This window comes from Pseudophryne corroboree, chromosome 1, assembly GCF_028390025.1.
Source record: "Pseudophryne corroboree isolate aPseCor3 chromosome 1, aPseCor3.hap2, whole genome shotgun sequence".
NCBI classification, from domain to species: Eukaryota; Metazoa; Chordata; class Amphibia; order Anura; family Myobatrachidae; genus Pseudophryne; species Pseudophryne corroboree.
Window position 1 is genome coordinate 937,584,970 of NC_086444.1, and position 22,911 is coordinate 937,607,880.

At 46.9% G+C, this 22,911-nt stretch overlaps 1 protein-coding gene across 1 annotated transcript in view; it reads left to right on the forward strand.

The window, feature by feature from the left end:
* LOC134971216 (microsomal glutathione S-transferase 2-like) overlaps positions 1–22,911 on the forward strand; it is a 111,793-nt gene that overhangs the window by 41,193 nt on the left and 47,689 nt on the right. The window contains exon 3 of the mRNA XM_063946494.1: positions 8,397–8,607. Coding sequence (XP_063802564.1) covers positions 8,397–8,607 — 211 coding nt within the window. The remainder of the gene's footprint in view (positions 1–8,396; positions 8,608–22,911) is intronic.

Consider the following 22,911-nt stretch of genomic DNA (forward strand, 5'->3'; position numbering starts at 1 on the left):
TTCTAGGGAAGAAAAACAAAGATGCCATTTTAGGTCATTGCAGTTCTGCTCTGTGACTAGTGAGGCTGTACATTGCTTTAATGCTCTGCTTTGTTTTGCTTGCCTTAACAAAGTGCTTCTTCTGATGGATACTTTTCACTATCAAGTTTGGGCATTGTACACTGTGGGTATGGTGGAAGCTGCTAGAGAGGGCACTAAAGAGGAGAGGAGTGCAGAGGTCCTGTTGGACAAAGGAGTGGCTGCTACAGAAAGATCACTTCTCTAACATGCCCTTGCTTCAGGAGATTCGTTCGCATAATCCCAACGATTATCATAATTTCCTGTGTATGGACGATGACACCTTCCAGGAGTTACTGCTTCTGGTGACTCGCTATATCCGAAGGCAGAATACCAAGTTGTGGAGATCCATCTCCGCTGAGACTGACCTGTAATTTGGTTCCCTCATCTCAACTCAGGCTTTATGACTCATCATTCCAGAGACCTGCAAAGCCATCATTTCTGTACTGAAACAGCAGTACTTAAAGGTAAGAAAAATGCTATTCTGTCATTACTTGTGAACCAAAATTTTTTTTTAATTAAAAGTACAATGAAATTTAATACCATATTAAAATCATGGCAACATATAATAAATATTAATTATATAATACAAAAAGGTTTTTTTGTATTCATTTTCTTTTTTTTTATTTTTTAACATAGCATAAACTGGATAATATAAACATTACAAAAAGTGTTTTTTTTTAATAATGTATGTTTTTTTATACGCATAGCAACATTTCTCACATATGAAATTATAAAAACTTTGAGGCTGATTTATCAACTAGTTTATTCATACACAATAAATCTTTACAACTTGTGGCTTATGATATATGGTGCTCCAGCCAATCCGTTCCCAACTGTCATTTCTCTTATGTCCTAGAGGATGCTGGGGTCCATTTAGTACCATGGGGTGTATATGGGTCCACTAGGAGCCACTGGCACTTTAAGAGTTTAATAGTGTGGGCTGGCCCCTCCCTCTATGCTCCTCCTACCAGGCTCAGTTTAGAAAATGTGCCTGGAGGAGCCGGTCACAGCTAGGGGAGCACCTAGGAGTTTTCCTAGTTTTGTTGTTTTCTAAGAGTTGTTAGGTACAGGCTGGCTGCTGGCAACAGCTTTCCTGCTTCGTGGGACTTAGGGGGGAGTAGGAACCAACTCTTGAAGTTAATGGTTCTCTATCTCCGCTGACAGGACACTGAGCTCCTGAGGGTGCTGATCGCAAGCCCACAAGGCGACTGCTCACTCCCGCAGCATGCCGCCACCCCCTAACAGAGCCAGAAGAAAGAAGAGTGGTGAGTTCAACGCCGACTGCCCGGTTAGCGGGTCGCTGGCGGGAATGGCGGCATAAAGGTGGGAGCGCAGCTCTGTCAGGCCGCACTCCAGGAAGGCTCAGCAACAGTTTACTGTAGTCGCGGCTGAGAGGCGTCCTGGGCCAGCGCGATCACCCTGACACTGGTAATGTAGCTAACAGGGGCTAGTCCCTCTGTTAGCATTAAAACCTCAGGCCAGTATAAATATAATGTGCGGGAAGCCACGCGCCATTTTAAGGAGCGGGGCTTCTCAGAGCAGATCCAGCACTCACCAGCGCCATTTTCTCCCTGCAGACCGCAGAGACACGCTGACAGGGAGCTCTGACCCTCCAGATACTGTGCTACCAGGGTGTTATAGACAGGGGAGGGGGGGGGGGGGCTGTAATCTGTACTATTTAGCTTATTAAGGTTATTTAGTCGGCACCGGGCTGTTCTCATAATAACTACTCACTGGGGCGCTGTGTGGCTGGCTCCTTAGACTCTGTGACTCTCTGAAGGTACTCTGGGGAAGCTGTGTCTGACATTTTCCTGTGTGTGTGTGTATGTGTATATATCCACATTACCATGTCTAAGGGCTCTGTATCATGTGCTGCAGAGTGTGTATCTTCTATCCTAAAAAACGTGCACTTGCCCTAATAATGCAAGTTGACACTAGAGATGAGCGGGTTCGGTTCCTCGGAATCCGAACCCGCCCGAACTTCAGGTTTTTTTACACGGGGCCGAGCGACTCGGATCTTCCCGCCTTGCTCGGTTAACCCGAGCACGCCCGAACGTCATCATCCCGCTGTCGGATTCTCGCGAGGCTCGTATTCTATCGCGAGACTCGGATTCTATATAAGGAGCCGCGCGTCGCCGCCATTTTCACACGTGCATTGAGATTGATAGGGAGAGGACGTGGCTGGCGTCCTCTCCGTTTAGACTAGAGTACTAGAGAGAGACACAAATTTTGGGGAGCATATTATTAGGAGGAGTACTACTTGCTGCTGATAGTGTGACCAGTGACCACCAGTTTAAATTAATCCGTTCTCTGCCTGAAAAAAAACGATACACAGTGTGACACAGTCACATACCATATCTGTGCTCAGCCCAGTGTGCTGCATCATATGTAATACTGTATATCATTATCTGACTGTGCTGAGTGCTCACTGCTCACACAGCTTAATTGTGGGGGAGACTGGGGAGCAGTTATAGCAGGAGTACATATTTTAAGTACAGTGCACACTTTTGCTGCCAGAGTGCCACTGCCAGTGTGACTGACCAGTGACCACTGACCACCAGTATTGTGATTGTCTGCTGACCACCAGTATATTGTGATTGTCTGCCTGAAAAAGTTAAACACTCGTCGTGTGGTGTTTTTATAAACGCATTCTGCAGACAGTGTCCAGCAGGTCCGTCATTACATAATATATACCTGTCCGGCTGCAGTACTAGTGTGATATATATATATTTTAATTTTATCTCATTATCATCCAGTCTATATTAGCAGCAGACACAGTACGGTAGTCCACGGCTGTAGCTACCTCTGTGTCGGCAGTCGCTCGTCCATCCATAATTGTATACCACCTACCCGTGTTTTTTTTTTTTTTCTATCTTCTTGATACTAGTAGCTTACTTTAGGAGTCTGCAGTGCTGAGTCTGACAGACAGTGTCCAGCAGGTCCGTCATTACATAATATATATACCTGTCCGGCTGCAGTACTAGTGTGATATATATATATATTTTAATTTTATCTCATTATCATCCAGTCTATATTAGCAGCAGACACAGTACGGTAGTCCACGGCTGTAGCTACCTCTGTGTCGGCAGTCGCTCGTCAATCCATAATTGTATACCACCTACCCGTGGTTTTTTTTTTTTTCTATCTTCTTGATACTAGTAGCTTACTTTAGGAGTCTGCAGTGCTGACAGACAGTGTCCAGCAGGTCCGTCATTACATAATATATACCTGTCCGGCTGCAGTACTAGTGTGATATATATATATATATATTTTAATTTTATCTCATTATCATCCAGTCTATATTAGCAGCAGACACAGTACGGTAGTCCACGGTTGTAGCTACCTCTGTGTCGGCAGTCGCTCGTCCATTCATAATTGTATACCACCTACCCGTGGTTTTTTTTTTTTTCTATCTTCTTTATACTAGTAGCTTACTTTAGGAGTCTGCAGTGCTGAGTCTGACAGACAGTGTCCAGCAGGTCCGTCATTACATAATATATACCTGTCCGGCTGCAGTACTAGTGTGATATATATATATATTTTAATTTTATCTCATTATCATCCAGTCTATATTAGCAGCAGACACAGTACGGTAGTCCACGGCTGTAGCTACCTCTGTGTCGGCAGTCGCTCGTCATCCATAAGTATACTAGTATCCATCCATCTCCATTGTTTACCTGAGGTGCCTTTTAGTTGTGCCTATTAAAATATGGAGAACAAAAATGTTGAGGTTCCAAAAATAGGGAAAGATCAAGATCGACTTCCACCTCGTGCTGAAGCTGCTGCCACTAGTCATGGCCGAGACGATGAAATGCCAGCAACGTCGTCTGCCAAGGCCGATGCCCAATGTCATAGTACAGAGCATGTAAAATCCAAAACACCAAATATCAGTAAAAAAAGGACTCAAAAATCTAAAATAAAATTGTCGGAGGAGAAGCGTAAACTTGCCAATATGCCATTTACCACACGGAGTGGCAAGGAACGGCTGAGGCCCTGGCCTATGTTCATGGCTAGTGGTTCAGCTTCACATGAGGATGGAAGCACTCAGCCTCTCGCTAGAAAAATGAAAAGACTCAAGCTGGCAAAAGCACAGCAAAGAACTGTGCGTTCTTCGAAATCCCAAATCCACAAGGAGAGTCCAATTGTGTCAGTTGCGATGCCTGACCTTCCCAACACTGGACGTGAAGAGCATGCGCCTTCCACCATTTGCACGCCCCCTGCAAGTGCTGGAAGGAGCACCCGCAGTCCAGTTCCTGATAGTCAGATTGAAGATGTCAGTGTTGAAGTACACCAGGATGAGGAGGATATGGGTGTTGCTGGCGCTGGGGAGGAAATTGACAAGGAGGATTCTGATGGTGAGGTGGTTTGTTTAAGTCAGGCACCCGGGGAGACACCTGTTGTCCGTGGGAGGAATATGGCCATTGACATGCCTGGTGAAAATACCAAAAAAATCAGCTCTTCGGTGTGGAAGTATTTCAACAGAAATGCGGACAACATTTGTCAAGCCGTGTGTTGCCTTTGTCAAGCTGTAATAAGTAGGAGTAAGGACGTTAACCACCTCGGAACATCCTCCCTTATACGTCACCTGCAGCGCATTCAAAATAAGTCAGTGACAAGTTCAAAAACTTTGGGCGACAGCGGAAGCAGTCCACTGACCAGTAAATCCCTTCCTCTTGTAACCAAGCTCACGCAAACCACCCCACCAACTCCCTCAGTGTCAATTTCCTCCTTCCCCAGGAATGCCAATAGTCCTGCAGGCCATGTCACTGGCAATTCTGACGAGTCCTCTCCTGCCTGGGATTCCTCCGATGCATCCTTGCGTGTAACGCCTACTGCTGCTGGCGCTGCTGTTGTTGCTGCTGGGAGTCGATGGTCATCCCAGAGGGGAAGTCGTTAAGCCCACTTTTACTACTTCCACCAAGCAATTGACTGTCCAACAGTCCTTTGCGAGGAAGATGAAATATCACAGCAGTCATCCTGTTGCAAAGCGGATAACTGAGGCCTTGACAACTATGTTGGTGTTAGACGTGCGTCCGGTATCCGCCGTTAGTTCACAGGGAACTAGACAATTTCTTGAGGTAGTGTGCCCCCGTTACCAAATACCATCTAGGTTCCACTTCTCTAGGCAGGCGATACCGAGAATGTACACGGACGTCAGAAAAAGACTCACCAGTGTCCTAAAAAATGCAGTTGTACCCAATGTCCACTTAACCACGGACATGTGGACAAGTGGAGCAGGGCAGGGTCAGGACTATATGACTGTGACAGCCCACTGGGTAGATGTATGGACTCCCGCCGCAAGAACAGCAGCGGCGGCACCAGTAGCAGCATCTCGCAAACGCCAACTCTTTCCTAGGCAGGCTACGCTTTGTATCACCGGTTTCCAGAATACGCACACAGCTGAAAACCTCTTACGGCAACTGAGGAAGATCATCGCGGAATGGCTTACCCCAATTGGACTCTCCTGTGGATTTGTGGCATCGGACAACGCCAGCAATATTGTGTGTGCATTAAATATGGGCAAATTCCAGCACGTCCCATGTTTTGCACATACCTTGAATTTGGTGGTGCAGAATTATTTAAAAAACGAGAGGGGCGTGCAAGAGATGCTGTCGGTGGCCAGAAGAATTGCGGGACACTTTCGGCGTACAGGCACCACGTACAGAAGACTGGAGCACCACCAAAAACGCCTGAACCTGCCCTGCCATCATCTGAAGCAAGAAGTGGTAACGAGGTGGAATTCAACCCTATATATGCTTCAGAGGTTGGAGGAGCAGCAAAAGGCCATTCAAGCCTATACAATTGAGCATGATATAGGAGGTGGAATGCACCTGTCTCAAGCGCAGTGGAGAATGATTTCAACGTTGTGCAAGGTTCTGCTGCCCTTTGAACTTGCCACACGTGAAGTCAGTTCAGACACTGCCAGCCTGAGTCAGGTCATTCCCCTCATCAGGCTTTTGCAGAAGAAGCTGGAGACATTGAAGGAGGAGCTAACACAGAGCGATTCCGCTAGGCATGTGGGACTTGTGGATGGAGCCCTTAATTCGCTTAACAAGGATTCACGGGTGGTCAATCTGTTGAAATCAGAGCACTACATTTTGGCCACCGTGCTCGATCCTAGATTTAAAACCTACCTTGGATCTCTCTTTCCGGCACACACAAGTCTGCTGGGGTTCAAAGACCTGCTGGTGAGAAAATTGTCAAGTCAAGCGGAACGCGACCTGTCAACATCTCCTCCTTCACATTCTCCCGCAACTGGGGGTGCGAGGAAAAGGCTCAGAATTCCGAGCCCACCCGCTGGCGGTGATGCAGGGCAGTCTGGAGCAACTGCTGATGCTGACATCTGGTCCGGACTGAAGGACCTGCCAACGATTACGGACATGTCGTCTACTGGCACTGCATATGATTCTCTCCCCATTGAAAGAATGGTGGAGGATTATATGAGTGACCGCATCCAAGTAGGCACGTCAGACAGTCCGTACTTATACTGGCAGGAAAAAGAGGCAATTTGGAGGCCCTTGCACAAACTGGCTTTATTCTACCTAAGTTGCCCTCCCACAAGTGTGTACTCCGAAAGAGTGTTTAGTGCCGCCGCTCACCTTGTCAGCAATCGGCGTACGAGGTTACTTCCAGAAAATGTGGAGAAGTTGATGTTCATTAAAATGAATTATAATCAATTCCTCCGTGGAGACATTGACCAGCAGCAATTGCCTCCACAAAGTACACAGGGAGCTGAGATGGTGGATTCCAGTGGGGACGAATTGATAATCTGTGAGGAGGGGGATGTACACGGTGATATATCGGAGGATGATGATGAGGTGGACATCTTGCCTCTGTAGAGCCAGTGTGTGCAAGGAGAGATTAATTGCTTCTTTTTTGGTGGGGGTCCAAACCAACCCGTCATTTCAGTCACAGTCGTGTGGCAGACCCTGTCACTGAAATGATGGGTTGGTTAAAGTGTGCATGTCCTGTTTATACAACATAAGGGTGGGTGGGAGGGCCCAAGGACAATTCCATCTTGCACCTCTTTTTTCTTTCATTTTTCTTTGCGTCATGTGCTGTTTGGGGAGTATTTTTTGGAAGGGCCATCCTGCGTGACACTGCAGTGCCACTCCTAGATGGGCCAGGTGTTTGTGTCGGCCACTAGGGTCGCTTATCTTACTCACACAGCTACCTCATTGCGCCTCTTTTTTTCTTTGCGTCATGTGCTCTTTGGGGAGTGTTTTTTGGAAGGGACATCCTGTGTGACACTGCAGTGCCACTCCTAGATGGGCCAGGTGTTTGTGTCGGCCACTAGGGTCGCTTAGCTTACTCACACAGCTACCTCATTGCGCCTCTTTTTTTCTTTGCGTCATGTGCTGTTTGGGGAGTGTTTTTTTGGAAGGGCCATCCTGCGTGACACTGCAGTGCCACTCCTAGATGGGCCAGGTGTTTGTGTCGGCCACTAGGGTCGCTTAGCTTAGTCATCCAGCGACCTCGGTGCAAATTTTAGGACTAAAAATAATATTGTGAGGTGTGAGGTGTTCAGAATAGACTGAAAATGAGTGGAAATTATGGTTTTTGAGGTTAATAATACTTTGGGATCAAAATGACCCCCAAATTCTATGATTTAAGCTGTTTTTTAGTGTTTTTTGAAAAAAACACCCGAATCCAAAACACACCCGAATCCGACAAAAAAAATTTGGTGAGGTTTTGCCAAAACGCGGTCGAACCCAAAACACGGCCGCGGAACCGAACCCAAAACCAAAACACAAAACCCGAAAAATTTCAAGTGCACATCTCTAGTTGACACGGATACCGACTCTGATACAGGGGACGGTGATGGGGATATGCATGGGGGGATGCCTCCCTTGCTAAGGAGGTGCAATTAATGATTGAAGCCATTAGGGATGTTTTGCATATTACTGAGAAGGTACCTGAGCCGGAACAGGAATCTTATTTTACGGAAAATAAGAAATCCTAAAGGCTTTATTTGAAAAATCCTGGGGAAACCCAGAGAAAAAATTCCAGATCCCTAAAAGAATACTCATTGCTTTTCCTTTCCCTGAAGAGGATAGAAAGAAATGAGAAAACCCGCCTATAGTAGACGCCTCTGTATCTAGGTTGTTAAAAAGGTGGCTTTACCTGTCCCTGGTTCAACCGCACTAAAAGAGCGGGCTGACCGCAAGATTGAGACTATGCTCAAATCTTTATACACTGCTACAGGGGTGGCTTTAAGGCCCACTATTGCTTGTGCGTGGATTTCTAAAGCCATAGTAAAGTGGTCAGGCACATTACTAGAGGTTTTAGATATTATGGATAGGAGTGACATTGATTTGTTTTTGCGTCACATACAGGATTCTGCTGGGTTCATGGTAGAGGCTATGAAAGACCTTGGAATGCTGAATGCAAGGGCTACTTCCATGGCGGTCTCGGCACGCAGACGACTCTGGCTACGCCAATGGACTGCGGCTGCAGAATCTAAGAAAAGTGTGGAGAACCTACCCTTCACAGGTCAGGCTCTGTTTGGGGACGCATTGGATGCATGGATTTCCATGGCAACTGCGGGTAAGTCAACCTTCCTTCCCTCAGCAGCTCCACCGACTAGAAAGTCTTATCCTACGTCCACACTGCAGTCCTTTCGGACCGCAAAATGTAAAAAATCCAAATTCCCTTCCACCTTCTTTAGGGGTGGTCAGGGAAAATCCAAAAAACCTGCACCAATAGGTTCTCAGTAACAGAAACCAGGTTCTGCTTCCTCAAAATCTTCAGCATGACGGTGGACCTCCCAGCCTGGTGATCGGGCAGCTGGGAGCGAGACTAAAAAATTTCAGTCACATCTGGGCATCATCAGGCCTAGACCCCTGGGTGACAGACACTGTTACCCAGGGCTACAGACTAGAGTTTCAGGAACTCCCACCTCACAGATTCTTCAAATCAGGCTTACCAGTTTCGTTGGCAGAAAGTGCTATCCTATAGGAAGCCATTCAAAAATTGGTCAAAACAGATGTTATTGTCCCAGTTCCACCTCACCTATGCCACAGGTGTTATTATTCCAACCTGTTTGTGGTGCCGAAACCGGATGGTTCGGTAAGGACGATTTTAAACCTAAAGTCATTGAACCCCTACTTAAGGGAATTCAAATTCAAGATGGAATCTCTGAGAGTGGTGATCTCAGGTCTGGAGGAAGGGGAATTCCTAGTATTCCTGGATATCAAGGATGCGTACCTTCACATTCCGATCTGGCTGCCTCACCAGGCTTAGCTCAGATTTGCACCGCTGAATTGTCACTGTCCGTTCCAAGCGCTGCCGTTTGGCCTCTCCACAGCACCGAGAGTGTTTACCAAGGTCATGGCAGAGATGATGCTACTCCTCCACAGGCAAGGAGTGAACATAATTCCATATCTGGACGATCTCCTGATAAAAGCATCTTCCAGGGAGAGGTTGTTGCAGAGTATTACTCTCTCAGCTCGACTACTCCAGAATCATGGGTGGATCCGGAACCTCCCAAAGTCACATTTGGAACTGACAAGGAGACTGCCCTTCCTGGGGATGATACTCGACACGGAAGTGCAGAGAGTGTTTCTACCGGTAGAGAAAGGCTCTGTGATCCAATCAATGGTACGGGATGTCCTGAAGCCAGCATGGGTATCGGTTCATCAGTGCATTTGCCTTCTGGGGAAGATGGTAGCCTCCTACGAGGCTCTTCAGTATGGAAGATTCGATGCGAGGTCCTTCCAACTGGATCTCCTAGACAAGTGGCTGGGATCACATCTTCCCATGCACCAGCGGATACGCCTGTCGCAGAAAGCAGAATTTCACTCCTCGGGTGGCTGCAAACTTCTCACCTACTTGAGGGCCGCAGGTTCGGGATTCAGAATTGGATCCTTCTAACCACGGATACAAGTCTCAGAGGTTGGGGAGCAGTCACCCAAGGGGAAACTTTCCTTACGATAAACATTCCGGACCTAAGGGCCATATACAACAGTCTCCTACAAGCGGCACATCTTCTGCAAGATCAGGCCATTAAGGTTCAGTTGGACAATGTGACGGCAGTCTTCTACATAAACCGTCAGGGCGGAATGAAGAGCAGAGCGGCTATGACAGAAGTAACAAGTATCCTCCTCTGGGAAGAAAAGCAGTCTTCATCCTGGGAGTGGATAACTGGAAAGCGGACTTCCTCAGCAGACATGATCTCCATCCAGGAGAATGGGGCCTCCACCCAGAGGTGTTCGCAGAGGTGACAAGCCAATGGGGCGTACCTCAGGTAGACATAATGGCCTCTCGCCTCAACATGAAGCTTCGCAGGTACTGCTCCAGGTCGAGAGACCCACAGGCAGTGGCGGTGGACGCACTGGTAACTCCGTGGGTGTTCCAGTCAGTGTATGTTTTCCCTCCACTTCCACTCATCCCAAGAATTCTCAAGCTACTAAAAAGAACAAGAGTTCAGGCGATCCTTATTGCCCCGACTGGCCAAGGAGGGCTTGGTACGCGGATCTTCTGGAGTTACTCCTGGAAGATCCGAGGACTCTTCCTCTTCGCGAGGACCTTCTTCAACAGGGGCCGTTCGCTTGTCAAGACTTACCGTGGCTACATTTGACAGCATGGACGTTGAACGCCAGATCTTCGCTCGGAAGGGCATTCCGAAAAAGGTCATTCCTACCCTAATTCAGGCTAGGAAAGGAGTTACGTCTAAACATTACCATCGAATTTGGAAAAAGTATGTGTCTTGGTGTGAATACAAGAAGTATCCAACAGTGGAGTTACAACTAGGATGGTTTCTCCTCTTTCTGCAGGCTGGTGTGGATGTGGGCCTACGCTTGGGCTCCATAAAAGTCCAGATTTCGCCCTTGTACAGTTTCTTCCGGAAACAATTGGCTGCTCTCCCTGAGGTTCAGACTTTCTTGAAAGGGGTTCTGCACATCCAACCTCCCTTTGTGCCTCCTACAGCACCTTGGGATCTTAATGTGGTACTGCAGTTCCTTCAATCGGATTGGTTCGAATCTTTGCAGGAGGTGGACATCAAGTTTCTTACTTGGAAAGCGGTCACACTGTTGGCATTGGCATCTGCTAGATGTGTGTCTGAATTGGGGGCTTTGTCTTGCAAGAGCCCCTATTTGATTTTCCATGAAGATAGGGCTGAGCTCAGAACGCGTCAGCAGTTTATTCCTAAGGTTTTGTCAGCTTTTCATATCAACCAACCTATTGTGGTGCCAGTTTCTACTGACTTCTCAATTACCTCAAAGTCCTTGGATGTGGTGAGGGCTTTGAAAATTTATGTGAAGAGAACTTCTCGTCACAGGAAGTCGGACGCTTTATTTGTCCTTTATTATAGAAGGTCTGAGTGAAGGTCAGGAGATCGTAGTACCACAGGGTTGGTATGTGTATGTTGTCCACTCCTGCTCCCAATCACCTGGATGTCTTCACATATTTGTGAAATTCTGTATCTTTTTTTCAGACCCAGTCTGCTTCAGCACAACTGTAATGATGTTTACTAATTGCCACCAGATTTTCAATGGCGGCATTTTCCTTGACTTTATTGGAGCAGTCTTTGCACTTTACTCTCCACAAGCATTACTTTTCCCTGCCAAGTTCCAGAAAGGTTATCCACACAGACAACTTTTTTAGAATATTGGGGGTCATTCCGACCTGATCGCACACTATTTCTCTAACGTCCTAGTGGATGCTGGGGACTCCGTCAGGACCATGGGGAATAGCGGCTCCGCAGGAGACAGGGCACAAAAGCAAGCTTTTAGGATCACATGGTGTGTACTGGCTCCTCCCCCTATGACCCTCCTCCAAGCCTCAGTTAGGTTTTTGTGCCCGTCCGAGCAGGGTGCAATCTAGGTGGCTCTCCTAAAGAGCTGCTTAGAAAAAGTTTTTAGGTTTATTATTTTCAGTGAGTCCTGCTGGCAACAGGCTCACTGCATCGAGGGACTTAGGGGAGAGATTTTCAACTCACCTGCGTGCAGGATGGATTGGAGTCTTAGGCTACTGGACATAGCTTCAGAGGGAGTCGGAACACAGGTCACCCTGGGGTTCGTCCCGGAGCCGCGCCGCCGATCCCCCTTACAGATGCTGAAGATCGAGGGTCCGGAAACAGGCGGCAGAAGGCTCTTCAGCCTTCATGAAGGTAGCGCACAGCACTGCAGCTGTGCGCCATTGTTGCTACACACTTCACACTGAACGGTCACGGAGGGTGCAGGGCGCTGCTGGGGGCGCCCTGGGCAGCAATATTTAATACCTTTGATGGCAAAGAATACATCACATATAGCCATTGAGGCTATATGTATGTATTTAACCCAGGCCAGATATCTCAAAACCCGGGAGAAAAGCCCGCCGGATAGGGGGCGGGGCTTATTCTCCTCAGCACACAGCGCCATTTTCCTGCTCAGCTCCGCTGTGAGGAAGGCTCCCAGGACTCTCCCCTGCACTGCACTACAGAAACAGGGTAACAAAGAGAAGGGGGGCATATGTTGGCGATATTTATATATTTAAAGCGCATATAACAAAAACAACACCTTTTTAGGGTTGTTTATATACATTTTATAGCGCTTTTGGTGTGTGCTGGCAAACTCTCCCTCTGTCTCCCCAAAGGGCTAGTGGGGTCCTGTCTTCGATAAGAGCATTCCCTGTGTGTCTGCTGTGTGTCGGTACGTGTGTGTCGACATGTATGAGGACGATGTTGGTGTGGAGGCGGAGCAATTGCCGGTAATGGTGATGTCACCCCCTAGGGAGTCGACACCGGAATGGATGGCTTTAATTATGGAATTACGTGATAATGTTAGTACATTACAAAAGTCAGTTGACGAAATGAGACGGCCGGAAAACCAGTTAGTACCTGCTCAGGCGTCTCAGACACCGTCAGGGGCTGTAAAACGTCCCTTACCTCAGTCAGTCGACACAGGTACCGACACAGATGAATCTAGTGTCGACGGTGAAGAAACAAACGTATTTTCCAATAGGGCCACACGTTATATGATCACGGCAATGAAGGAGGCTTTGCAGATCTCTGATACTGCAGGTACCTCAAAAAGGGGTATTATGTGGGGGGTGAAAAAACTACCTGTAGCTTTTCCAGAATCAGAGGAATTGAATGACGTGTGTGATGAAGCGTGGGTTAACCCAGATAGAAAACTGCTAATTTCTAAGAAGTTATTGGCATTATACCCTTTCCCACCAGAGGTTAGGGCGCGCTGGGAAACACCCCCTAGGGTGGATAAAGCGCTCACACGTTTATCAAAACAAGTGGCGTTGCCGTCTCCAGATACGGCCGCCCTCAAGGATCCAGCAGATAGGAGGCTGGAAACTACCCTGAAGAGTATATACACGCATACTGGTGTTATACTCCGACCAGCAATAGCCTCAGCCTGGATGTGCAGTGCTGGGGTAGTGTGGTTGGATTCCCTGACTGAAAATATTGATACCCTGGATAGGGACAGTATTTTATTGACTCTAGAGCAATTAAAGGATGCGTTTCTTTATATGCGAGATGCTCAGAGGGATGTTTGCACTCTGGCATCGAGAGTAAGTGCGATGTCCATATCTGCCAGAAGAAGTTTATGGACGCGACAGTGGTCAGGTGATGCGGATTCCAAAAGGCATATGGAAGTATTGCCATATAAAGGAGAGGAATTATTTGGGGTTGGTCTATCGGATCTGGTGGCCACGGCAACTGCCGGCAAATCCACTTTTTTACCTCAGACCCCCTCCCAACAGAAAAAGACACCGTCTTTTCAGCCGCAGTCCTTTCGCTCCTATAAAAACAAGCGGGCAAAAGGACAGTCTTATCTGCCACGAGGCAGAGGAAAGGGTAAGAGAGGGCAGCAAGCAGCCCCTGCCCAGGACCAGAAGCCCGCCCCGGGTTCTACAAAGCCATCAGCATGACGCTGGGGCTTTACAAGCGGACTCAGGAGCGGTGGGGGGTCGACTAAAGATTTTCAGCAATCAGTGGGCTCGCTCACAGGTGGACCCGTGGATCCTGCAGATAGTATCTCAGGGTTACATGTTGGAATTCGAAAGATCTCCCCCTCGCCGTTTCCTAAAGTCTGCTTTACCAACGTCTCCCTCAGAAAGGGCGACGGTATTGGAAGCCATTCACAAGCTGTATTCTCAGCAGGTGATAGTCAAGGTACCCCTCCTACAACAGGGAAAGGGGTATTATTCCACACTATTTGTGGTACCGAAGCCGGACGGTTCGGTAAGACCTATTCTAAATCTGAAATCCTTGAACCTGTACATACAGAAATTCAAGTTCAAGATGGAGTCACTAAGAGCAGTGATAGCGAATCTGGAAGAAGGGGACTTCATGGTGTCCCTGGACATAAAAGATGCTTATCTGCATGTCCCAATTTACCCCTCACACCAAGGGTATCTCAGGTTCGTGATACAAGACTGTCATTATCAGTTTCAAACGCTGCCGTTTGGTTTGTCCACGGCACCTCGGGTCTTTACCAAGGTAATGACCGAAATGATGGTTCTTCTACGAAGAAAAGGCGTATTAATTATCCCTTTCTTGGACGATCTCCTGATAAGGGCAAAGTCCAGAGAACAGCTGGAAGTCGGTGTAGCACTAACCCAAGTAGTGCTTCAACAACACGGGTGGATTCTGAATCTTCCAAAATCTCAATTGTCCCCGACAACACGTCTGCTGTTCCTGGGAATGATTCTGGACACGGTTCAGAAAAAGGTGTTTCTCCCGGAGGAGAAAGCAAGGGAGTTATCCGAACTTGTCAGGAACCTCCTAAAACCAGGAAATGTGTCAGTACATCAATGCACAAGAGTCCTGGGAAAGATGGTGGCTTCTTACGAAGCAATTCCATTCGGCAGATTCCATGCACGAATATTTCAGTGGGATCTGCTGGACAAATGGTCCGGATCGCATCTGCACATGCATCAGCGGATAACACTGTCACCAAGGACAAGGTTGTCTCTCCTGTGGTGGTTGCAGAGTGCCCATCTGTTAGAGGGCCGCAGGTTCGGCATACAGGACTGGGTCCTGGTGACTACGGATGCCAGCCTACGGGGCTGGGGAGCAGTCACACAGGGAAGAAACTTCCAGGGTGTATGGTCAAACCTGGAGACGTCTCTTCACATAAATATACTAGAGCTAAGAGCGATCTACAATGCTCTAAGCTTGGCGAAACCGCTGCTTCAGGGTCAGCCGGTGTTGATCCAGTCGGACAACATCACGGCAGTCGCCCACGTAAACAGACAAGGCGGCACGAGAAGCAGAAGAGCAATGACAGAAGCTGCAAGGATTCTTCGCTGGGCGGAAAATCATGTCATAGCACTGTCAGCAGTGTTCATCCCGGGAGTGGACAACTGGGAAGCAGACTTCCTCAGCAGACACGACCTTCACCCGGGAGAGTGGGGACTTCATCCGGAAGTTTTCCACATGATTGTGAACCATTGGGAAAAACCAAAGGTGGACATGATGGCGTCTCGCCTCAACAAAAAACTGGACAGATATTGCGCCAGGTCAAGAGACCCTCAGGCAATAGCTGTGGACGCTCTGGTAACACCGTGGGTGTACCAGTCAGTGTATGTGTTTCCTCCTCTGCCTCTCATACCAAAGGTACTGAGAATTATACGGAAAAGGGGAGTAAGAACAATACTAGTGGCTCCGGATTGGCCAAGAAGAACTTGGTATCCGGAACTTCAAGAGATGCTCACGGAAGATCCGTGGCCTCTACCTCTAAGAAGGGATCTGCTTCAGCAGGGACCTTGTATGTTCCAAGACTTACCGCGACTGCGTTTGACGGCATGGCGGTTGAACGCCGGATTCTAAAAGAAAAGGGCATTCCAGAGGAAGTTATTCCTACCTTGATTAAAGCTAGGAAGGAAGTGACCGCACAACATTATCACCGCATTTGGAGAAAATATGTTGCGTGGTGTGAGGCCAAGAAGGCCCCAACGGAAGAATTTCAATTGGGTCGATTCCTACATTTCCTGCAGGCAGGATTGTCTATGGGCCTCAAATTGGGGTCTATTAAAGTTCAAATTTCGGCCTTATCAATCTTCTTCCAGAAAGAATTGGCTTCAGTGCCTGAAGTACAAACTTTTGTCAAGGGTGTACTACATATACAACCCCCAATTGTGCCTCCAGTGGCACCGTGGGATCTAAACGTAGTTTTGGAATTTCTCAAATCTCATTGGTTTGAGCCTCTCAAATCGGTAGATTTGAAGTATCTTACATGGAAAGTAACCATGCTATTGGCCCTGGCTTCAGCCAGGAGAGTTTCAGAGTTGGCGGCTTTATCGTACAAAAGCCCATATCTGATTTTCCATTCGGACAGGGCAGAACTGCGGACACGTCCTCATTTTCTCCCTAAGGTGGTTTCGGCTTTTCACTTGAACCAGCCTATTGTGGTGCCTGCGGCTACTAGCGACTTGGAGGACTCCAGGTTACTGGACGTTGTCAGAGCATTGAAAATATATATTTCAAGGACAGCTGGAGTCAGAAAATCTGACTCGTTGTTTATCTTGTATGCACCCAACAAGATGGGTGCTCCTGCGTCTAAGCAGACGATTGCTCGTTGGATCTGTAGCACAATTCAACTTGCACATTCTGTGGCAGGCCTGCCACAGCCTAAAACTGTAAAAGCCCACTCCACAAGGAAGGTGAGCTCATCTTGGGCGGCTGCCCGAGGGGTCTCGGCATTACAACTTTGCCGAGCAGCTACGTGGTCAGGGGAGAACACGTTTGTAAAATTTTACAAATTTGATACTCTGGCTAAAGAGGACTTGGAGTTCTCTCATTCGGTGCTGCAGAGTCATCCGCACTCTCCCGCCCGTTTGGGAGCTTTGGTATAATCCCCATGGTCCTGACGGAGTCCCCAGCATCCACTAGGACGTTAGAGAAAATAAGAATTTACTTACCGATAATTCTATTTCTCGTAGTCCGTAGTGGATGCTGGGCGCCCATCCCAAGTGCGGATTGTCTGCATTACTTGTACATAGTTATTGTTACAAAAATCGGGTTATTATTGTTGTGAGCCATCTTTTTTAAGAGGCTACTTCTTTGTTATCATACTGTTAACTGGGTTCAGATCACAAGTTGTACGGTGTGATTGGTGTGGCTGGTATGAGTCTTACCCGGGATTCAAGATCCTTCCTTATTGTGTACGCTCGTCCGGGCACAGTACCTAACTGAGGCTTGGAGGAGGGTCATAGGGGGAGGAGCCAGTACACACCATGTGATCCTAAAAGCTTGCTTTTGTGCCCTGTCTCCTGCGGAGCCGCTATTCCCCATGGTCCTGACGGAGTCCCCAGCATCCACTACGGACTACGAGAAATAGAATTATCGGTAAGTAAATTCTTATTTTTTTGCAGCGCTGCGATCAGGTCAAAACTCTGCAAAACTGCGCATGCTTATGCACCGCAATGCACAGGCGCGTCGAACGGGTACAAAGCGGATCGTTGTTGGGCGATGGATTTAACGAAGAATGCATTCGCACAGCCGATCACAAGAAGATTGACAGGAAGAAGGCGTTTATGGGTGTCAACTGACCGTTTTCAGGGAGTGGTTGGAAAAACGCAGGCGTGTCCAAGCGTTTGCAGGGCAGGTGTCTGACGACAATTCCGGGACCAGACAGGCTGAAGTGATCGCAGCGGCTAAGTAAGTTCAGACCTACTCAGAAACTGCACAAAACTTTTATGTACCGCTCGGCTGCACAAGCGTTCGCACACTTGCAAAGCGAAAATACACTCCCCCATAGGCGGCGACTATCTGGTCGCAGGGCGCTGTAAAAAATAGCTAGCGAGCGATCAACTCGAAATGACCCCCATTGTGAACTAAAAACTTTACCATGACAACATAATGAATGTCCACAGGAAATTGTAATGTTTTATGTAAAGAAATATTTTTAAATTGTTTGATTGTTATTAAAGAATCTTATAATGTTTTATGTTGTTTTTGGGTTGTTTAGTTGTCAATGTTTAATTGTGTGTTTAATTTCAATGTATACAAATTGTAAAGTACCGCAGAAATGTAATACCCTTTTTTTAAAATATCGAAATAGTGTATTATGGGGGTCATTCCAACCCGATCGCACACTGCACTTCGTCGCAGCCATGCGTTCGGATCAGAACTGCGCATGCGCGGCGGCCGCATTGTGCAGGTGCGTTGTTGCCCGGCAATGGCCGTCGCCAGGCAGCAATGCTGCAAATGAAGAAAGCGGTCGCAGCGGTGACCGCAAGAAGATTGACAGAAGGAAGGCGTAACCGGGCAGCCACTCACCGTTTTCAGGGAGTGGTGAGTCTAATGCAGGCGTGTCCAGGAGTTTGGAGGGCGGATGTCTGACGTCAATTCCGAGACCTGCAACGCTGGATCGATCGCACAGAGGGGGTAATTCTGAGTTGATCGCAGCAGGAATTTTGTTAGCAGTTGGGCAAAACCATGTGCACTGCAGGGGAGGCAGATATAACATGTGCAGAGAGAGTTAGATTTGGGTGGGGTGTGTTCAATCTGCAATCTAAATTGCAGTGTAAAAATAAAGCAGCCAGTATTTACCCTGCACAGAAACAAAATAACCCACCCAAATCTAATTCTCTCTGCACATGTTATATCTGCCTCCCCTGCAGTGCACATGGTTTTGCCCAACTGCTAACAAAGTTCCTCCTGCGATCAACTCAGAATTAACCTCAGAGTAAGTAAGTCTGACCCTGGTCTTTTTTTTGTATAGCAGGGATGCACAAGCGTTCGCAGCCCTGCTATGCTAATATACACTCCCCCATAGGCGGCGTCTAGTTGATCACATGGGCAGCAAATTGTTGCTACATGCGATCAACTCGGAATGACCCCCTATAAGCATAGTACTCACTACTACAACATTCATTCTCCTATACTTCAGTGCCCTTTAATGTGTAAAATGACACAAAACCAAATTAAAAAAGGATGCAGAGACATAGAAATGTATGAGCATGATTGGTGTACTGATTAAGCACATGTCATTGGAAAGAGCACCTATACACACATACAGTATATACATGCATCCATGAATTGGAGATGGTGTCACTTGTGTAATGAAGAATAAATTGGACGCATGACTTACGCTTGTTGTTTTTGGTAAATTTATATATGTTTGGTGAATATATATATATATATATATATATAGAAATACAGGCAGGTACTTTATGCAGTACCATCAGGGAGGCATCTGATTGGCTTCCAATTTATTCTGCAGCAGGACAATGACACCAAACATATAGCCAATGTCATTAAGAACTGTATTCAGCGTAAAGAAGAATAAGGAGTCCTGGAAGTGATGATATGGCCCCCACAAAGCTCCGATCTCACATTATTGAGTCTGTTTGGGATTACATGAAGAGACAGAAGGAATTGATCAAGCCTACATCCACAGAAGAACTGTGGTTCTCCAAGATGTTTGTAACAACCTCCCTGCCAATTTCCTTCAAAAACTATGCAAATGTACCTAGAAGAATCGATGCTGTTTTGAAGTCAAAGGGTGGTCACACCAAATATTGATTTGATTTCGATTTCTCTTCTGTTCATTCACTTTGCATTTTGTTAATTATAAAAATAAACTATTAACACATTTTAAAAGCATTCTTACTTTGCTGCATTTTTTCCACACCTACCTAAAACGTTAATTTTCACAGTACTTTGCATACGGCGGTGAAGTGAGGCAGGGCCTTTCCTGTCATACTCCAGTCTAAGACAGAGTTCTGACTAGAGATCTGCACCGGAAATTTTTTTGTTTTGTTTTGGATTCGGTTCCGCGGCCGTGTTTTGGATTCGGACGCATTTTTGCCAAAACCTCCCTGAAAATTTTTTGTCGGATTCGGGTGTGTTTTGGATCCGGGTGTTTTTTTACAAAAAACCCTCAGAAACAGCTTAAATCATAGAATTTGGGGGTCATTTTGATCCCATAGTATTGTTAACCTCAATAACCATAATTTACACTCATTTTCAGTCTATTCTAAACACCTCACAATATTATTTTTAGTCCTAAAATTTGCACCGAGGTCGCTGGATGGCTAAGCTAAGCGACACAAGTGGCCGACACAAACACTTGGCCCATCTAGGAGTGGCACTGCAGTGTCAGACAGGATGGCACTTCAAAAAAATAGTCGCCAAACAGCACATGATGCAGAGAAAAAAAGAGGCGCAATGAGGTAGCTGTGTGACTAAGCTAAGCGACCCAAGTGGCCGACACAAACACCTGGCCCATCTAGGAGTGGCACTGCAGTGTCAGACAAGATGGCACTTAAAAAAAATAGTCCCCACACAGCACATGATGCAAAGAAAAAAAGAGGCGCAATGAGGTAGCTGTGTGACTAAGCTAAGCGACCCAAGTGGCCGACACAAACACCTGGCCCATCTAGGAGTGGCACTGCAGTTTTCTAGCGAGAGGATGAGTGCTTCCATCCTCATGTGAAGCTGAACCACTAGCCATGAACATAGGCCAGGGCATCAGCCGTTCCTTGCCACTCCGTGTCGTAAATGGCATATTGGCAAGTTTACGCTTCTCATCAGACGCTTTCAATTTTGATTTTTGGGTCATTTTACTGAACTTTTGTTTTTTGGATTTTACATGCTCTCTACTATGACATTGGGCATCGGCCTTGGCAGACGACGTTGATGGCATTTCATCGTCTCGGCCATGACTAGTGGCAGCAGCTTCAGCACGAGGTGGAAGTGGATCTTGATCTTTCCCTATTTTAACCTCCACATTTTTGTTCTCCATTTTTAATGTGTGGAATTATATGCCAGTATCAATAGCAATGGCCTACTACTATATATACTGCGCACAACTGAAATGCACCACAGGTATGGATGGATAGTATACTTGACGACACAGAGGTAGGTAGAGCAGTGGCCTTCCGTACCGTACTGCTATATATACTGGTGGTCACTGTCAGCAAACTGCAAAACTAAAATGCACCACAGGTATAGAATCTAGATGGATAGTATACTTGACGACACAGAGGTAGGTAGAGCAGTGGCCTTCCGTACCGTACTGGTGGTCACTGTCCGCAAACTGCAAAACTAAAATGCACCACAGGTATAGAATCTAGATGGATAGTATACTTGACGACACAGAGGTAGGTAGAGCAGTGGCCTTCCGTACCGTACTGCTATATATACTGGTGGTCACTGTCAGCAAACTGCAAAACTAAAATGCACCACAGGTATAGAATCTAGATGAATAGTATACTTGACGACACAGAGGTAGGTAGAGCAGTGGCCTTCCGTACCGTACTGCTATATATACTGGTGGTCACTGTCAGCAAACTGCAAAACTAAAATGCACCACAGGTATAGAATCTAGATGGATAGTATACTTGACGACACAGAGGTAGGTAGAGCAGTGGCCTTCCGTACCGTACTGCTATATATACTGGTGGTCACTGTCAGCAAACTGCAAAACTAATATGCACCACAGGTATAGAATCTAGATGGATAGTATACTTGACGACACAGAGGTAGGTAGAGCAGTGGCCTTCCGTACCGTACTGCTATATATACTGGTGGTCACTGTCAGCAAACTGCAAAACTAAAATGCACCACAGGTATAGAATCTAGATGGATAGTATACTTGACGACACAGAGGTAGGTAGAGCAGTGGCCTTCCATACCGTACTGCTATATATACTGTGGTCACTGTCAGCAAAACTCTGCACTGTACTCCTCCTATATAATACTGCTGGTCCCCAGTCCCCACAATAAAGCAGTGTATGCACAGATATATGCAGCACACTGAGCACAGATATGGAGCGTTTTTCAGGCAGACAACGTATAATACTGTTGGTCACTGGTCAGCAAAACTCTGCACTGTACTCCTCCTATATAATACTGCTGTTCCCCAGTACCCACAATAAAGCAGTGTGAGCACAGATATATGCTGCACACTGAGCACAGATATGGAGTGTTTTTCAGGCAGACAACGTATAATACTGGTGGTCACTGGTCAGCAAAACTCTGCACTGTACTCCTCCTATATAATACTGCTGTTCCCCAGTACCCACAATAAAGCAGTGTGAGCACAGATATATGCAGCACACTGAGCACAGATATGGAGCGTTTTTCAGGCAGAGAACGGATAAAACTGGTGGTCACTGATCAGCAAAACTCTGCACTGTACTCCTATATAATACAGCTGCTCCCCAGTCCCCACAATTAAGCAATAAGCTCAAATATTTGCAGCAACATTAATAAACGGAGAGAACGCCAGCCACGTACTCTCCCTAACATTTCCAATGCATGAGTGAAAATGGCGGCGACGCGCGGCTCCTTATATAGAATCCGAATCTCGCGAGAATCCGACAGCGGGATGATGACGTTCGGGCGTGCTCGGATTAACCGAGCCATACGGGAGAATCCTAGTATGCCTCGGACCCGTGTAAAATGGGTGAAGTTCGGGGGGGTTCGGTTTCCGAGGAACCGAACCCGCTCATCATTAGTTCTGACTATATAAAGTATATGAAAAATACAAAGCATATATTATAAATATATTCTTTGTATTATTGTAATCATTTTTGCAGTCAAAACTCTGGAGTAAAAAGTCTATGAAAAGTGAGGCAGTGTCTCCCCTGCCTACCTCTTCCGCACATCTCTGATCAAAATTCTCAAAATACTGCTGCACCAGTGTAAAATGCCCACATGAACCCTTGGGCTCATACAGTATATTGTGTGTAAATCTGGCTCTGGTACTAGCCCGTGCCTCCTGAGCCATTTACTTCAATGCACGTCTCTGAGATACACACACACACACACACACACACACACACACACACACACACACACACACACACACACACACACACACAATATTCACACAGCAGCCTCTGTGCCACCCAAACCACATGTCGCACCACCCTAGATACAGCCCTGGGAATCATTACTGA